The 19,443-nt window shown below is 20.4% G+C and overlaps 1 protein-coding gene across 1 annotated transcript in view; it reads left to right on the forward strand.

Annotated features, from left to right (window-relative positions):
* The first annotated feature begins 685 nt into the window (after positions 1-685).
* Positions 686-19,443, forward strand: part of LOC117179047 (protein-L-isoaspartate(D-aspartate) O-methyltransferase) — a 28,912-nt gene continuing 10,154 nt past the window's right edge. The window contains exons 1-3 of the mRNA XM_033370669.1: positions 686-1,009; positions 7,018-7,157; positions 15,492-15,717. Coding sequence (XP_033226560.1) covers positions 952-1,009; positions 7,018-7,157; positions 15,492-15,717 — 424 coding nt within the window. The 5' untranslated portion in view covers positions 686-951. The remainder of the gene's footprint in view (positions 1,010-7,017; positions 7,158-15,491; positions 15,718-19,443) is intronic.

Genomic DNA, 19,443 nt, shown 5'->3' on the forward strand with positions numbered 1-19,443 from the left:
GAAGGAAATAAAAGTTTGAACAGCTCAAAATTCGACTATTGAAAATTGTATGTTCAATTTTCTTTCATCAAATTGAAATCAACTTCAATTTGAAAATTGAAAGGAAATAAAAGTTTTAAAAAATAAATTATATCAATTTCCAATTGAAAATTAAAAAAAAATAGAAGTTTCAGAAGGTCAAAATTAAATTTTCAACTTTCTTGAATTTTCAAAAGTTCAAAATTCAACAATTAAGAATCTAATTGAAATCCATTTCAATCAAAAAAATTGAAGCAAATTAAAATAGAATTCTCTGAAGATCAAAATTTCAACTGTAACATTCTTTTTATAATTGTAATAGAATTTTCAAAAATCAAATTGAAATCAATTTCAATTTGAAAATTAAAAAAAATGTAAATAAAAGTTTCAACAGCTCAAAATTCAACTATTGAAAATTGAATGTTCAATTTTCTTTCATTTTCAACAGTTAAAAATTTGAAGAAAATTGAAATCGAATTTTCAAAAGTTCAAATTTCAAAAAATAAAAATAAAATTGAAGTCAATTTCAATTTGAAAATTGAAGAAAATTAATTATTGATGCTTGAAAATATTTTTAAAAATTTCAAAAAATATGATAGGTAAAATATCTGGAAAAATAACCGGAGTCACAAATCCTAGCAGAAGAAAACTGAAACTTTCAAGTGAATGTCAATATTTAATTGAGTGCTTGAGTGCTAAACGTTCAAAGTATTTATTCTCGTTATTAACTTATTTAAATATAATCTAATAATAAATTTCTAACAGTAATTTTTCGTTTTCAAGGAAATTTTATTATTTTTAATAATATTGACTATTTATATATACAAAAGAGCATTTTCGTTCATTGTTGATCTCGGTTTTCGTTTTTTTTCGAGATCTTTCACGACCTATTTCGAAAATTTAATTAAAAAATTAAAAGCTGAAGCAGAAAATATGGCTTTTTATGGATTCAGTGGCAAAACGAACGCACAATTGGTGCAATATTTGAAGAGTAAGTTCTCGAAAATACGATTTTATAGGTTAAGTTATTGGAGGTTAGGTTTCCAAAATATAAAAATAATTATAACCTGAGTTTTACTTTAACTTTTCAATTGAAAAGTTGAGAATTGATCAATAAAATTATTAAAAGTACATGATTTTCCATTTTTTATTTCATTTTTAATTATATATTCATAAAAACTATAAAAATGTAACTCAACGCTTGAACATTTTCGATTACTATAATCCAGAATGATCTAATTTTTTATATTTGATTTTAATAATAATTGAAATCTTTTGCAATTTTTGGAAATTATAGTGCTTTCAAAAATATATTTTGGTTTTTATTGTAGCAGAAGGCTTTTATTTTTCAAGTTTTTTTTATTTTTGAAGATTTCAGAAAAATAAATACATTTTTATAAAAATGTCAAAATTTTGGTTAAAAAGTCATTCTTTTTGTTAAAAATTCGTCTTTTATAGGTTGAAAACTCGTAGAAAAAATTTTTTAATTTATTTTTAGTTGTTAGTTTTTAATTTAATTGTTAATTTTGTTCAAAACATCTTTTTTTGGATGAAACTTGAACTATTTGATTGAAAATTCATTTATTTTTTGTAAATTCGTCTCTTTTAGTAAAAAATTAATCTATTTTCTCAAAAATGAATTTCCTGGTTGGTCTGTTTTTGAAAATTCAACAATTCCAATTTTGTTTGAAAAATTATTTTTTTATTGGGTTGAAAGTTCATGTTTTTTTTTATTAGTATTTTTTAGTGGAAAATTAATCGTTTTGGTTGAAAATTTATGTATTTTTTGGGAAAAAATCATTGTAAATTTATCTTCTTGGTGAAAAATTCCTCTTTTTGGTTGAAAATTGAACTATTATATTTTATATTATATTTTTGTTTAAAAAATTCTCTTTTTTTATTAGAGACTTAAACTATTTGGATAAAAAGTCATGTATCTTTTTGTAAATTTGTCTTTGTGTTGTAGAAAATGAATCTTTTTGACTGAAAATTTATGTATTTTGTAAAAAAAACATTGTTTTTTGGTAGAAAATTTCTCTTCTTTGGTTGAATATTTATAATTCTTGTCGAAAATTTATCTCTGTGATAAAAAATACAACTATTATAAATGTTTTTTTTAAATGGTCTTTTTTTTAATATAACCTCGACTATTTGGTTCAAAATTCATGCCTTTTTTGTAAATTCATCTTTTTCGTGATAAAATTAATTTTCTTCTTTGAAAATTCAATTGTTTGATTCAAAATTAATTTTAAAAATTGAAAATATAACTATTCCATTCTTGATTAAAAATTGATAATTTTTTAGTAGAAAGTTCAACTATTTAGATAAAAATTAATGTAATTTGTTGTAAATTCGTCTTTTTTAGCTAAAAATAAATCTTCTTGATTGAAAATTTAAATATTTGGTTCAAAATTTATGTAATTTGTCGAAAATTCGTTTTTTTTTTTATAGAAAATTCAAATATTTGGTTAAAAAATCATATATCTTATTTAAAAAAATTTTGTTGTCAAAAGACAACTGTTTAATTGAAAATTAATAATCTGTTTCGGTTGAGGATTCAACTATTTTCTTAAAAATGAATTACTTTGGTTCAATATTCATTTTTGTTGAAAATCAATTTTTTAAATGAAAATTTAACTCTTTCATTTTTTATAGAAAATTGATCTTTTTTTTTAGATGAAACTTAAATTATTTCGTTAAAAAGTTCATCTATTTTTTCAAACTTTTTTTATTTTGTTGAAAATTCATGCATTTTAACAAAAATTCGTATTTTCTAGTAAAAAATTTATTTTCTTGGTTGTAAATTCAACCATTTGGTTAAAAGTTTATATCTTTTATTGAAAATTCATCTTTTTGCAACTGTTTTGTTGAAAATTAATATTCTGCTTTAGTTGAGGATTCAACCATTTTCTCAAAAATCAATTTCTTTGGTTGAAAATTCATAATTTTTATTTGGAAAATCATCTTTTTTGTTAAAAATTTAACTGTTCCAGTTTTGTTTCAAAAATTATCTTTTTTATGAGAAACTCAAACTGTTTAGTTGAAAATTCATATCTATTTTGTGTAAAATCGTCTTTTTCGGTTTTCATTCATATAATCGATTAAAAAATTCTTTTTTGGTGAAAAAAAAGCAACAGTTTGGTTGACGATTCAACTGTTTTCTTAAAAATGAATTTCTTTGGTTGAATATTTATAATTCTTATGTATTATATTTTTTTAATAGAAACTTAAACTATTTGGTGCAAAATTAATGATTGTTTGTAAATTTATCTTTTTCAGGAGAAAATTAGTTTCTTTTTTTTTTTAAATTCATATATTTCAATGAAAAATCATGTCTTTTGATCTCAAATTTCACTATTATGTTCCAAATTGATTTTTTAAAGTGAAAATCTAACTATTCCATTCTTGATTGAAAATTGATAATTTTTAATAAAAAGTTTAAATATTTAGATAAAAATTAACGTAACTTGTTGTAAATTCGTCTTTTTTAGTAAAAAATAAATCTTCTTAGTTAAAAATTCAAATATTAGGTTGAAAAATTATGTATTTTGTCGAAAATTCGTTTTTTTCCTAGACAATTCAACTATTTGGTTAAAAAATCATTTTTTTTTTATTCGTATTTTTCAGTAGAAATTTAATCTCATGAGTTCAAAATTGAATTATTTTGTGGAAAATTCTTGTATTTTGTCGAAAATTCGTTCTTTGTTTGTAGAAAATTTATCTTCTTGGTTGAAAATCTATATTTTTGGTTAAAAAATCAACTATTTGGTTGAAAAGTCATATAATTTATTTAAAAAATTTTTTCATTTAAAAAAGTTACAGTTTGGTTGATGATTCAACTGTTTTCTTAAAAATTAATTTCTTTAGTTGAATATTCATAATTCTTGTCGCAAATTAATATCTGTGGTAAAAAATTCAACTGCTTTTTTGTAAATTTATCTTTTTTCAGGATTAAATTATTTTTGTTCTTTAAAAAATAAATTTGTTGGTTAAAAATTCATATATTTTATTGAAAAATCATGTGTTTTATTCAGGAATTTAACTATTATTTTCGAAATTAATTTTTTTGAAAATTAATTTCTTTGGTTGAATATTCGTCAGTTTTGTTGAAAATTCATATATTTTGGTTGTAAATTCGACGTTTTTTGTTAGAAATATTCTTGGTTAAAAATCCTTTTTTTTTTGTTACAAATTCAACTATTATATTTTTGTTTGAAAAATTCTCTTTTTTTAATAGCAGCTTTATTTGGTTTGAAAACTGCATGTACTTTTTGTAAAGTTGTCTTTTTGCAGCTGAAAATTAATCTTTTTGGTTGTAAATACAATTATTTAGTTGGAAATTCATGTATTGGTTTGAAAATTCATATTTTTCAGTAGAAAATTGATCTTTTTGGTTGGAAATTAGTCCTTTTTGTAAGAAAATTTAACTACTTTGTTAAAAAATTATATGCTTTATTGAAAATGTATCTTTTTTAATGAAAAATGCGACTATTTATTTGAAAATGTATCATCTTTTCTGGTTGAGGATTTAATTGTTTTCTTAAAAATGATTTTCTTTGGTTGAATATTTATTTTTATTGAAAATAAATCTTTTAAATGAAAATTTAACTATTTCATTTTTGATACCAAATTTATCTCTCTTTTTAGTTGAAACTTGAACTGTTCGTTTGAAAGTTCATTTTTTTTTTGTATATTCATCTTTTTCTGTAAAAAAATTAATCTTCGAGGTTCAAAATTCAATTTTTTTGTTGAAAATTCATGTATTTTTTGTAAATTTACTTTTTTTGGTTAAAATGACACTGTTTTATTGCAAATTATCAACTTTTTTAGTTGAGGATTCAATCGTTTTCTTAAAATTGAATTTCTTTGGTTGAATATTCATATTTTTTTTAATATATCTTTTTTGTTGAAAATTCAACTGTTCTAATTTGATTAGAAAAATTATCTTGTTTTATTAGAAACTTAAACTGTTTACTTCAAAATTCATTTTTTTTTTAAATTCGTCTTTTTCAGTAGAAAATTAATCTTTTTATTTGAAATTTCAATTATTTGGTAGAAAATTCACGTATTTTTTCTAAAATCCGTCTTCTTTTTGTATAAAATTTATCTTTTCGGTTGAAAATTTTTAACAGAAATTTAACGCTTTGATTGAAAATTCATATATTTTTTGTAAATCAATCTCTTTTGATTAAAATGCAACTGTTTTATTGAAAATTAATCATCTTTTTTGATTGAGGATTCAATTGTTTTCTTAAAAATGATTTTCTTTGGTTTAATATTTATTTTTGTTAAAAATTAATTTTTTAACTGAAAATTTAAATATTTTTTGTGTTAGAAATTTTTTTTTTTTTAGTTGAAACTTTAACTCTTTTTTTCAAAATTCGTATTTTCTGGTAAAAAAAAATATCTTGCTGGTTGTAATTTCATTTATTTGGTTAGGAATTTATATATTTTATTTGGAAATTCATATTTTTTGGTTAAAAATGCAACTGTTGTTGAAAATTTCTAATCTGTTTTGGTTGAGGTTTCAACTATTTTCTTAAAAATGATTTTTTTTTATTGAATATTCATCATTTTTGTTGGAAATTCTTTTTTTTCTGTTAAAAATTCAAATGTTCCAATTTTGTTTAAAAAATTATCTTTTTTATTAGAAACTTAAATTTTTTGTTTAAAATTCATGTATTTTTTGGAAAATAGTCTTTTCCGCGGAAAATTAATCTTTTTGTTTGAAAATTTAATTATTTAAAGGGAAATTCGTGTCTTTTTTTGAAAATTCGTCTGTTTTTGTACAATATTTATTTTCTTGGTTGAAATTTCATATTTTTTGTTAAAAATTAAACTATTTGGTTGAAAGGTCCTATAATTTATTTAAAAATCTTTTTTATTTAAAAAAGTAACATTCAGGTTGACGATTGGACTGTTTCCTTAAAAATAAATTTCTTTGCTTGAATATTTATCATTCTTGTCAAAATTCATGCCTTTTTTGTAAATTTATCTTTTTCAGGATAAAATTAATTTTCATATTTGAACCTTTTTTTTGTGTTCAAAATTCATCTATTTGATTGAAAAATCATGTTTTTTGGTTGAAAATTTAACTATTTGGTTAAAAAAGCGTATATTTAATTAAAAATTGATCCTTTTTGGTTAAAAATGCAACTGTTTAATTGAAAATTAATACTCGAGGATTCAACTATTTTCTTAAAAATGAATTTTTCTTGGTTGAAAGTTTGTAATTTTTGCTGAAAAATCATCTCTTTGGTGGAAAACGAAACTATACCATTTTGGATCCTAAATTCATATAGTTTTTTGTAAATTCTTATTTTTCAGTAGAAAATTAATCTTGTTGTTGAAAATTAAAATATGTGGTTAACAATTCGTTTATTTTGTTGAAAATTCATCTATTTTAATAGAAATTTCATCTTCTTTAATTTAAAAATGAAACTGCTTGGTTGAAAATTAAGATTCAACAGTTTTTTATTTGAAATTAAAAACTTTTTTGGTATAAAATTTAACTACTTTTTTTAAAGTCGAACTAGTTTGTTAAATTTTCATTTTTTTACCATTCATTTTACAAGTCGATTCTGAATCTGTTCTAAATTATTAAACAATTTACAGATTTTATATTTATAAATTAAACTGTTTAAAGTAGAAATCCGTAGTAATTAAAAAAAATCTAAACGCTTAATTGCAAATTTATAAAATATTTTCAATTGTCAATCATTAGATTTTTAATTCATTCAATTTGAAATTTTTTAATGAAGAAAAAGACATTTTTTGTTCACATAGCAATATTTTTACTTTTCATTTAACACGAGCAATTATAAATTAAATATTCAAAACTAAACAATTTGAATCTAAATTTTTGTAAGTAGAAGGCCTTGAATTGTTTAAATTTCAGAGTTCGTTTTTTTTTTTTTATTTCAATGACCATAACAAAAAAATTTTAACTCGGGAAATGTCAGGGGATATAAAATATATTGATTATTTTATAATTTTAAGGGACGAAAGTAATTAAATCGGATAGAGTTTGTGAGGCAATGTTAGCTGTTGATAGAGGATCTTATACACTATCAGGACAGCCGTACATGGATTCACCTCAAGGAATTGGCTATGGGGTTACCATAAGTGCTCCCACAATGGTATGCAAAATTATAAATAAATAAAAAACACTTTTTGTATTCAGTATTTTAAATTAGACGTTGAAAAGTTTCTGATTTCATGCTATAAACAATTTTCAAGTTCAAAACATTCATCAATTATTTTTTATTATATTTTCCTCCTGCCTTTCCCCCTTTTTTCCCCTTACTTCGAAAAAAATTAATTTTTTCGAAGCAATTTAGAATATGTTGAAAATCTGAAAAGCGGAGACAAAAATTGTTATATATAGACATTTTTTAAATAATTATTTCAAGGTGAAAATTTTTAAATTTAGATGTAACAAGTTAAATTTCAGAATTTTAAATCTGCAAACGAGTTTTGAGAAGTCTCGAATTTTATTTTTTTAATTTTACCATAACAAATTTTTGATTTTTATTTTATGGTTTCAAACAAAACTATTTAGAATTTAAATAAAACAGTGAGGTTTAAACATTTTTTGTTTAAGATATACAATTTAAATTTGGTTAAAATTTTTTAGGAACTTAAACTATTTTCTATTTGAATTTTAAACCATTGAGGGCTGTGTTTTCGAATTTACATTAAAAATAATAATTATAGTAATAACAAAATATTAGATATTTTAAATAAATATTTTTTCTATTTATAACTATCACGATATAATTATTAATAATCGAATTTTCACAAGAGAAAATATTCTTATACGTGAGAACAACTTTAAACATATAAAAATTATTTATTTAACCATTTTTTTTTACTTTTCACTACTTTTGTAAAAAAAAAGTTTAACTTTTTGAAGAAAATTGAAACTAATTGATTTTTACTTCGGACATTTTTAAAATTCAACAAATAAAAAAAAGAATAAGTTTTAGTGTTTTAGTTGAGAACATTAAAAATTGAAAAACTTTCCATTAAACCTTTATTCTAGAAAAAAAAACTGTTAATGAAAATTCTTTGAAAGTTTATCATTTTTAATTTTTTTAATTCGATTTTAAAATTTTATCTTATTTTTTCAAATTGCAAGCCTAAATGCAATTTATCTACTTGGTTCGAAATTCAACTATTTGGTTAGAAATTCATATAGTTTATTTAAATTCATCTCTTTTGGTAGCAATTTTTTCTTTTTTGGTTAAAAATGCAACTGTTTGGTTTAAAATTTAATTATTTTTTTGAAATTTTTTTTTTTATTGAAAATTTAACTATTCCATTTTTTATTTGAAAATGTGTCTTTTTAAAATAGAAACTTCACCTATTTGGTTGAAAACTGATGTATTTTGTCTAAAATTTGTATTTTTCAGCAGAAAAAGAATTAGTTAATAATGTTTATATTTTATTAAAAATTCATCTCATTTGGTAGCAATTTTATATTTTTTGGTGAAAAATGCAACTTTTTAGTTGAAAAGTAATTTTTTAAAATAAATATTCAATTAATTTTTTAAATGTAAATTTAATTTATTTTTTATAGTGAAAATTTAACTATTAAATTTTTTATTAGAAAATGTTTTTTAAATATAAAAATCAACTTTTCGGTTGAAAATGTATTTATTTTGTTGTAAATTCTTATTTTTCTATAGAAAATTAATCTTCTTGGACGAAAATACAATTATTTATTTGATAATTTTGTATTTTTTGGAAGTTCGTCTTTTACAATCTTATTGGCTGAAAATTATAATTTTTTAGTGGAAAATTCTACTATTTAGTTAATAATGTTTATATTTTATTGAAAATTCGTCTCATTTGGTAGCAATTTGATCTTTTTTGATTAAAAATGAAACTTTTTTGGTTAAAAATTAATCTATTTCATTGAAAATTAATCTATTTTAATGAAAATTTAACTTATCCGTTCTTGATTACAAATTTATGTATTTTGTTGTAAATTCGTCTTTTCTTGTAGAAAATTTATTTTCTTGTTTAAAAATTCCTGTATTTTGAATTTTTCTTTTTGAGGATTTAATTTTTTTCTTAAAAATTAATTTGTTTGGTTTGAACATTCATAAGTTTTATTGGAAATTCATTTCCTTGGTTGAAAATTAATTTATTTTCCTGTGAAAATTTAACTATTTCAATTTTATTTGAAAACTGATATTTTGTTAGTTAAAACTTAAACTATTCGGTGGAAAAATCATGTATTTTTTTTATAAATTCGTGTTTTTCAATCTTATTGGTTAAAAATTAATATGTTTTTTGGAAATTCAAGTTAAAAATTATATTTTATTCCAAATTTATCCCTTTTGATTGATATTTAATCGTTATTAACTGTTTTGGCTAAAAATAAAATAAATAAAATAAAAATTAAATACAAAAAAATAATAATTGGTTGAAAATAAATGTTTTAATTAAAAATTTATTTATTCTAATTGTATTTAAAAATTTAACTCTTTCGTAGAAATTTTATCTTTTTTTTATTTAAATCAAAAATTAAAGTGGTTGAAAATTAATTACCTGTTTTGATTGACGACTCAACTGTTTTTTTTTAATTAAAATATTTTTTGTTGAAAAATATAACTTCTAGTTTGAAATTCGAACTACTTTCTTAAATTTCATTTTTTTTCAGAACTTACCCTTTTAGTTGAAAATTCATCTCTTTTGGTCGAAATTTAATCTTTTTTGGTTAAAAATGCAACTGTTTCATTTAAAATTGAACTATTTTGTTGAAAATTGATTTTTTAAAATGAAAATTTAACTATTCCATTTTTTTATTCAAAATTTATATTTTTTGATAGAAACATCAAATATTTGTTGAAAATTCATGTACTTTTTTGTAAATTCGCCTTTTTCTGTAAAAAATTAATCTTCTGGGATCAAAAATAAATTATTCATTTGAAAATTCATATATTTTATTAAAAATTAATCTCTTTTGGTAAAAATTCCATATTTTTGAATTAAAAATGCAACTGTTTGATTGCAAATTGAACTGTTTTGTTGGAAATTAATTTTTTTTTAAATCAAAATTTAACTATTTCATTCAACTATCTGGGTGAAAATTCATGTATTTAGTTGTAAATTCCCCTTTTTCAGAAAATTAATCCTCTTGGTTGAAAAATCCTTTTTTTTATCTAAAGTTAGTCTTTTTTGTAAATAATTTAACTTCTTAGTTGGAAATTATTTTTTTTGGTGGAAAATACAATTATTTGGTTAAAAATTCATATATTTTATTGAAAATTAATCGCTTTTGGTAGAAATTTAATTTTTTTAAAATAAAAAATGCAACTGTTTGGTTAAAAATTTACCTATTTTGTTGAAACTTCATTTTTTAAATAAAAATTTAACTTTCATTCAACTATTGATGTGAAACTTGATGTATTTTGTTGTAAATTCGTCTTTTTTTTGTAGAAAATTAATCTTCTAGGTTGAACATTCCTAAATTTTGTCTTTTTTGGAGATAATTTAACTTCTTGGTTAGAAATGATGGTTTTTGGTAAAAAATATAATTATTTTGTTAAAAATTCGTATATTTTATTGAAAATTAATCGCTTTTGGTAGAAATTTAATCTTTTTTAATTAAAAATTCAACTGTTTGATTAAAAATTCAACTATTTTGTTGAGAATTAATTTTTTTAAATAAAAATTCAACTATTTATGTGAAACTTTATGTATTTTGTTGTAAATTCGTCTTTTTTTTGTAGAAAATAAATCTTCTAGGTTGAAAATTAATCAATTTTGTCTTTTTTCTGTAGATAATTTAACTTCTTGGTTAGAAATGATGGTTTTTGGTGGAAAATATAATTATTTTGTTAAAAATTTGTATATTTTATTGAAAATTAATCGCTTTTGGTAGAAACTTAATCTTTTTTAATTAAAAATTAAACTATTTTGTTGAAAATTAATTTTTTTAAATAAAAATTCAACTATTTATGTGAAACTTTATGTATTTTTTTGTAAATTCGTCTTTTTTTGTAGAAAATTAATCTTCTGGGTTGAAAACTAATCAATTTTGTCTTTTTTATGTAGATAATTTAACTTCTTGGTTAGAAATTTTTGTTTTTGGTGGAAATTACAATTATTGTGTTAAAAATTCGTATATTTTTTTGAAAGTTCTTCTCTTTTGGTATCAATTTCATCTTCTTTGGTTGAAAATTCAAATGTTTTGTTGAAATTAATTATCTGTGTTGGTGAGCATTCAACTATTTTCTTGGTAATCAATTTTTTTGGTGTTGAAAATTAATTTTTTAAAGCGAAAATTCAACTATTCCTATTTTGCTTAAAAATTTATCTTTATTTTTTTAGTTGAAGTTTAAACTATTTTGTTGAAAATTCATGTATTTTTTTGTAAATTTGCCCTTTTTAGTCGAAAATTCATCTTTTTTGTTGAAAATTAATTTTTTTTATGAAAATTTAACTATTTTGTTTTTTATTGAAAATTTATCTTCTTATTTAATTAGAAATAAAACTATTTTGTTGAAAAATCATGTATTTTTTGTTGTAAATGACCATTTTAGTTGAAAATGCGTCTCTTTTGGTAAAAATTTAACTTTTTTTATTAAAAATACATCCATTTTTTAATAAAAATGTGTCTTTTTTGATACAAGCATAAAATATTTCGTTGAAAATTCATGTATTTTGTTCGAAATTCTCTTTTTTTCAATAGAAAATTAATTTTCTTGGTTAAAAATTCAATTATTTGTTTGAATTTTTCTGCATTTTATCTATAATGTGTCTTTTTTAAATTTAAATTTAAAAATTCATCTTTTTGAGGTAAAAATTCAATTTTTTTGTTGAAAATTAATTACTTATTTTTTATGAGGATTTAACAATTTTCTTAAAAATGAATCTTTTTAGTTTGAAGATTCATAATTTTTAGTGGAAATTCATCTTCTTGGCTGAAAATTAATTTTTTTTAAGTGAAAATTTAACTTCCAATATGTTTTTTTTTTATAATCGATCTTTTCAGTTGAACTTAAAATATTTGGTTGAAAATTAATGCATTTCTTTCTGGAAATTCGTTTTTTTTCAATGTTATTTTTTTTTTTTTTTGTTAACAATTACTTTTTTTACTGAAAATGTAACTATTTAATAATTAGTTGAAAAATGATTTTTTTTAGTTGCAAAATTGGACTCATCATTTTAGATAAAAGCTCTATTGCATAAATATTACATTCTTGGTTGAAACTTGATCTTTTTTAGTTTAAAATTCCACTATTTGTTTGAAAATTTTTCTTTTTTATTTAATAATTCAAGCATTTCGTTGAAAATTCATATTTTTGGTTAAAAATAAAACAACTTGGTTGAAAGTTAAATTAAATTTGTTTTATAACAAAATTTGTTTTTTTTTTGTATGAAAATTTGAGTTTTTTAATTGAAAATTTAAATATTCCAGTTTTTATTGAAAATTTATATTTTTTGATTCAAAATTGAGGGTTTTTTTTTGAAAATTTATTTTTTACAGTTGAAAATGCAACTGTTTGATTTAGAATAAATGTATATTTTCGAAATTTGTTTATTTGGAAGAAAATTAAACTTTTTGGATGGAAATTTCAATATTTGGTTAACAATTTGTCTATATTTTTGAATTTTGAAATTCCTCTTTTTGGGTAAAAAATTAATTTCTTTTCGTAGAACATTATGCTGTTGTTAAAAATTTATATCTGAGAAAATGAACTTATTGTTTACGATTATTATTTTGGGTATTTAACTATTTTTTAAGGTTTTTTTTTTAAATTAATCTATTGTAGAAGAAAATTCATCTTTCCAAAAAAAAATCATACAAATTTATACACTTTAGTTGAAAAAATTCGTCTTTTTGGATTGAAAATTCAATTTTGTTCGTGGAAACTTATTGTTTGTTAAAAAATTTATATTTTGATCTTGAAAAGTCAACTCGAATCTTTTTCGGATGAAATTCTCGTAGAGAATTCAACAATTTTCTTAAAAAGTCATCCTTTTTAATTAAAAAATCCTTCTTTTTGAATCACAAATTCAATTTTTTTCGTAGGTACTTATTTCCTCTTCGAAAAATTATATTCTAATCATAAAAAGTCAACTGAAATATCCATAAATATAAAATTCAACTATTGTTTTAAAAATGTATTTTTTAGATTTAAAAATTTATCTGTTTTACTAGAAATATATATATTTTTAATAAAATGCAACTTTTTGGTTAAAAATGATCATTTTTTTCTAAGAGATTTATATTTTTAGTTAAAAATTCATCTATTGGGTTGAAAGTTTAAATATTTCGTTAAAAAAAATCTTTTTTAATTGCTAATTTAACTATTTGGATAAAAGGTATACTATAAAAATTTATATTTTTGATTGAAGGCTGTCTTTGGTTTAAAATTAATTTTTCAACTAATAATGTAATTTTTTCATTTTTTTTTAAGATTGCTCTTTTTTATTTAAAAAAATAATCATTTTTTTGGTTTGAAGTTTTATATTTGTTGAGTGAAAATGCGTCAGTTTCATGAACAATTATTTTTTTACTGAAAATTCATATTTTGTTTCAGAAATTCAATTTTCTTGTTAGATAAAATTTCATCTTTTTGTTTTAAAAATTCCTTTTTTTTCGTATCAATTTAATCTTTTTTTATTGAAATGTAAACTATGGCATTTTTTTTAAATATATCTTTTTAGGTTGATAATTCAACTATTTTGTTTAAAATTTATATTTTGATGATGAAAAATGAACTGAACACTTTTCTGAACAAAAGGTTAAACTTAAATTTTGTTTGTTTTTTTTTTATTAAAAATTAATCTGTTTCAGTACAAATTTTATCTTTATTTGATAAAAATGCCATCAATTTTTAGAGAGTTCAACTATTTTGTTAAAAATTCATACTTTTTGGTAGAAAAAATTCGTTTTTTGGATGGAAAATTCCACTTTTTTTGTAGAAACTTATTTGTTTGTTTAAAAATGTTTATGTTGATCGTAAAAAGTCAACTGAATTCTATTTTAAAATAAAATTCAACTATTGTTTTCAAAATTTATTTTTTAGATTTAAAAATGCATCTGTTTTACTAGAAATATAATTTTTTTTAAACAAAATGCAACTTTTTGGTTAAAAATAATCATTTTTTTAGAAGATTTATATTTTTATTAAAAAACTTATCTATTGGATTGAAAGGTTAAATATTTCGATAAAAAGTAATATTTTTTAATGGATAATTTAAATATTTGGATAAAAGTTTTACTATAAAAATGTATATTTTTGATTGAAGGCTTATGTCTGGTTTAAAATTAGTATTTTAACTAAAAATGTAACTTTTATATTTTTTTAAGATTGCTCTTTTTTAGATAAAAATTCTCCTTTTTTATTTAAAAAAAATATAATAATTTTCTTGATTGAAATTCAATTATTTTTTTTGTAGAAACTTATTGTTTGTTAAAAAATTTATATTTTGATCGTAAAAGTCAACTGAAATCTCTTTTAACAGAAAATTCAACTATTGTTTTCAAAATGTATTTTTTAGATTTAAAAATTTATCTGTTTTACTAGAAATATAATTTTTTTTTGTTGAAAAAATGCAACTTTTTGGTTAAAAATGATTCTTCTTTTGTTTAAAAGATTTGGTTGAATCGCTTTATAAATAAATCTTTTTTTTTCTAGAAGATTTATATTTTTAATAAAATGTTCATCTAGTGGGTTGAAAGTTGAAATATTTTGTTAAAAAATGATCTTTTTTAATTGATAATTTAACTACTTGGATCAGCGTTAAACTATAAAAATTAATATTTTTGATTGAAGGCTTATGTCTTTGGTTTAAAATTAATCTTTTAACTAAAAATTTAACTTTCCATTTTTTTAAGACTGCTCTTGTTTGGTTACAAATTCTCCTTTTTTAGTTAAAATAATTTATCATTTTCTTGGTTTGAAATTTCATGTGAACTATTCTGTTAAAAATGACACTTATTTAAAAAATAAATTAAAATTTTTTTAATTTTTATCTAAAATGCTGTTAAATTTTTAATTTTAGAGTAATTTCAAGTTTATAATTAAAAAAATTAATATTCCTGTTGTTAAAAATCTATTTTTAAAAATGGAATTCGATTTTTTCGACACTTTTTTCGAAATTCCATGCCACTTTATTTGTAATTTTATGCAACTTTTTAAAAAGCAATCTAGTCGATTTTTCTGATTTTCTACATGTAAAAATAAATCCTAAATCTGAAACTCTTTTTGTCCGAAAATTGCCCTCGTTTTTATTTTTATTTCTAAATTTCTTCGATGATTTGAATTTGAAAATTTAAAGGACCGCGAAAATGTGCAAAGAGTTCAGTCGCCTCAAGGCTAATAATTTATCAAAAATTATGCAATTAAAATTGTTGTAACGTTGCCGGTCCTTGGAGAAAATACTAGGCAATAAAAAAAGCACTCCTATAAAAGAAATTTCAAGCAAGAAGACAAAGAAAAATTGTTTAGCATGCACACGCCCTGGAACTTCTCGAAGAGCAGTTACGAAATGGAAATCGAGCCTTGGACGTGGGATCTGGATCTGGATTTTTGACAGCTTGCATGGCGAAAATGCTGGCTCCCGATGGATTGGTTGTGGGAATCGATCATATTCCTGAACTCAAAGAAATGGCTGCGCAGAATATCGAAAAAGGCAACCCGGAACTATTGCAAAGCGGTTGCCTCGAATTAGTTGGTAACTTCTCTTCATTAATTTTAATATTAATATTTAGGGTGGCATTTAAAAAATAAAAATAAATTTTTTATAAAAATATATCCTTTTTAAGAGAAATATAATCTTTTTTTGATAACGTTGCAACTGTTTGATTGAAAATTAAAATATTTTGATAAAAAGTCATGATTTTTTATTGAAAATTTAACTATTTCGTAGAAAATTGAGTTTTTCTTTGAATTTAATATTTTAGTGTTGAAAAGAGAACTGGTATCTTTCCTGGATGAAAATTCAACTTTTCTTTTTGAAATTTTCTTTTTTAATTAAAAGTTTATCCGTTTTAAAAATAGTTTAGAATTTTAATTTTTAATTCATAATTTATAATTTATAATTTTAAGAATAAGTTTTGGATAAAAAAGCAATTGCTGGTTTGAAAATTAAAACATTTGATTGAAATATCATATAGTTTTTGGCTGAAAATTCTGGTGTTTTATCGAAAATTAAACTTTTTTGTTTTAATTACAAATTTATCTGTTTTAAGAAAAATAAAATCTTTTTTGGATATAAATTTAACTGTTTGGTTAGAAATTAAACTATTTTTTAAAATACCATACTGTTTCGTCGAAAATTTTGCTATTTTTTTATTCAAAATTTCGTAGAAAATGTACTTTTTGTTGAAATTGAATGTCTTTTGTGTCGAAAAGACAATTAATAATTTTTAATTTATAATTTATAATTTTAAGAATAAGTTTTGGATAAAAAAGCAATTTCTGGTTTGAAAATTAAAACATTTGATTGAAATATCATATAGTTTTTGGCTGAAAATTCTGGTGTTTTATCGAAAATTTAACTTTTTCTTATAAATTTTACTGAGATCTTTTCTGGGTGAAAACTCAAATTTTTATTTTTTTATTTTTTTATCAAAAATTTATCCGTTTTAAGAAAAATATAATATTTTTTTGGTTAAAAATTCAAACAGAACTGAAATCTTTTCTGGATGAGAAGTGCCCATTTTCTAAATTTGTTTAATTTTTTTTTTGTGTTGTGTTGAAAAGAAAACTGAGATCTTTTCTGGATGAAAATTCAACTTTTATTTTTTATTTTTTTTTGTAATTAAAAATTTTTCTGTTTTAAGAAACATTGAATCTTTTATTGGAAAAAAGCAACTGTTTGATTAAAAAATAAACTATTTTTTTTTCTTAACATACTGCTTTTTTTTAAATTAGACTATTTTTTTTAAATCATACTTTTTGGTTGAAAATTCTGCTATTTTATTCCAAATGTCGCAGAAAATTTACTTTTTGTTTAAATTGGAAGTTTTTTGTGTTGAAAATACAACTGAGATCTTTTCTGAGTGAAAACTCAACTTTTTATTTTTTTATTATTTTTTTATTTATTAAAAATATATCCGTTTTAAGAAAAATATAATATTTTTTTTTTGTTAAAAATTCAAAGAGAACTGAAATCTTTTCTGGATGAAAAGTGCCCAATTTCTGAATTTGTTTAATTTTTTTTTTTTTTTTAAGTAAAAATTCATCTGTTTTAAGAGAATTTCAATCTTTCTTGCTTAAAAGTGTAACTGTTTGGTTGAAAATTCAACAATTTTGTTGAAACATCTTACTTTATTGATTGAAAATACTGTTTTTTTTTTTTTTTCAAAAATTAAATATTTCGTTAAAGCCTTCATTTTTGTTTAAATTTAATGATTTTTGTGTTGAAAAGACAACTGAGATTTTTTCTGGATAAAAATTTAACTTTTCTTTTTTATTTTTTTTTGTAATTAAAAATGTATCTGTTTTGAGAAAAATGGAATCTTTTGTTGGAAAAAAAGCAACAGTTTGATTAAAAATTAAACGAATTTTTTAATAACATACAGTTTTGTTGAAAATTAGACTATTTTTTTTAAATCACACTTTTTGGTTGAAAATTCTGCTTTCTTATTCAAAATTTCGTAGAAAATTTACTTTTTGTTTAAATTTAATGTTTTTTGTGTTGAAAAGACAATTGAGATCTTTTCTGGGTGAAAATTGAACTTTTTTTTTAATTTTTTAATTTTTTGTTTTAATTAAAAATTTATCTGTTTAAAGAAAAATAAAATCTTTTTTGGATATAAATTTAACTATTTGGTTAGAAATTAAACTATTTTTTTAAAATACCATAATGTTTCGTCGCAAAATTTGCTATTTTTTTATTCATAATTTCGTAGAAAATTTACTTTTTGTTGAAATTGAATGTTTTTTGTGTCGAAAAGACAACTGAGATCTTTTCTGGATAAAAACTCAACTTTTCTTTTTGAATTAAAAATTTATCTGTTTTAAGAAAAATAAAATCTTTTTTTGGATAAAAATTTAACTGTATGGTTAAAAATTGAACTATTTTTTTTAAATACCATACTCTTTGGTTGAAAATTAGATATTTTTTTTTAAATCATACTTTTTGGTTGAAAATTCTGCTATTTTATTCAAAATGTCGTAGAAAATGTACTTTTTCTTTAAATTTAATGTTTTTTGTGTTGAAAAGAGAACCGAAATCTTTTCTGGATAAAAATTCAACTTTTCTTTTTCGATTTTTTTATTATCATTAAAAATGTATTCGTTTTAAAAAATATAATCTTCTTTGGATAAAAATGCAACTGCTGGTTTGAAAATTAAAATAGTTGCTTGAAATATCGTATACTTTTTGGCTGAAAATTAGTGTGTTTTATCGAAAATTTAACTATTTCGTAGAAATTTAATTTTTTGTTTAAATTTAATTTTTTTGTATTGAAAAGAAAACTGAAATCTTTTGTGTATGAGAAGTACCCTTTTTCTCAATTTTTTTAATTAATTTTTTTTTAATCAAAAAATCATCTGTTTTAAGTGAATTTTAATCTTTCTTGGTTAAAAGTGTAAGTGTTTGGTTGAAAATTCAGCAATTTTGTTAAAAACTTATACTTTTTTATTGAAAATACTGTTGTTTTGTTAAAAAATTAACAATTTTGTAAAAATTTTACTTTTTGCTTAAATTTAATATTTTTTGTTTGTTTGTTGAACAAACAACAGATCTTTTCTGGATGAAAATTGAACTTTTTTTGTTTTTAATTAAAAATTTTTCGGTTTTAAGAAAAAATATTTTATTGATAAAAATGCAACTGTTTGATTTCAAATTAAACTATTTTGCTGTTTTATTGAGAAATTTCATAGAAATTTTACTTTCTCTTTAAATTTAATGGATTTGAATTAAAAATTCATCCGTTTCAAGCGAATTTTAATCTTTCTTGGTTAAAAGTGTAACTGTTTAATTTAAAATTCAACAATTTGGTTGAAAAGTCTTACTTTTTGAATGAAATTTCTGCTGTTTTGTTAAAAAATTAACTATTTTGTAAAAATTTTACTTTTTGTTTAAATTTAATGTTTTTTGTTTGTATGTTGAACAAACAACAGATCTTTTCTGGATGAAAATTGAACTTTTCTTTGTTTTTAATTTAAAATTTTTCGGTTTTAAGATCTTTTCTGGATAAAAATTCAACTTTTTATTCTGAATTTTTTTTTTTTTATCAAAAATGTATCCGTGTTAAGAAAAATATAATCTTTTTTTGGATAAAATCGCAACTGTTTGATTGAAAATTAAACTATTTTGTTGAAAAGTCATAAGTTTTTGTTGAAAATTCTGCAATTTTATTCAAAATTTCGTAGAAAATTTACTTTTTGTTTAAATTTAATGTTTTTGTGTTGAAAAGACAACTGAGATCTTTTCTGGATGAAAAATCAA

The sequence above is a fragment of the Belonocnema kinseyi genome, chromosome 8 (genome assembly GCF_010883055.1).
Source record: "Belonocnema kinseyi isolate 2016_QV_RU_SX_M_011 chromosome 8, B_treatae_v1, whole genome shotgun sequence".
NCBI lineage: Eukaryota > Metazoa > Arthropoda > Insecta > Hymenoptera > Cynipidae > Belonocnema > Belonocnema kinseyi.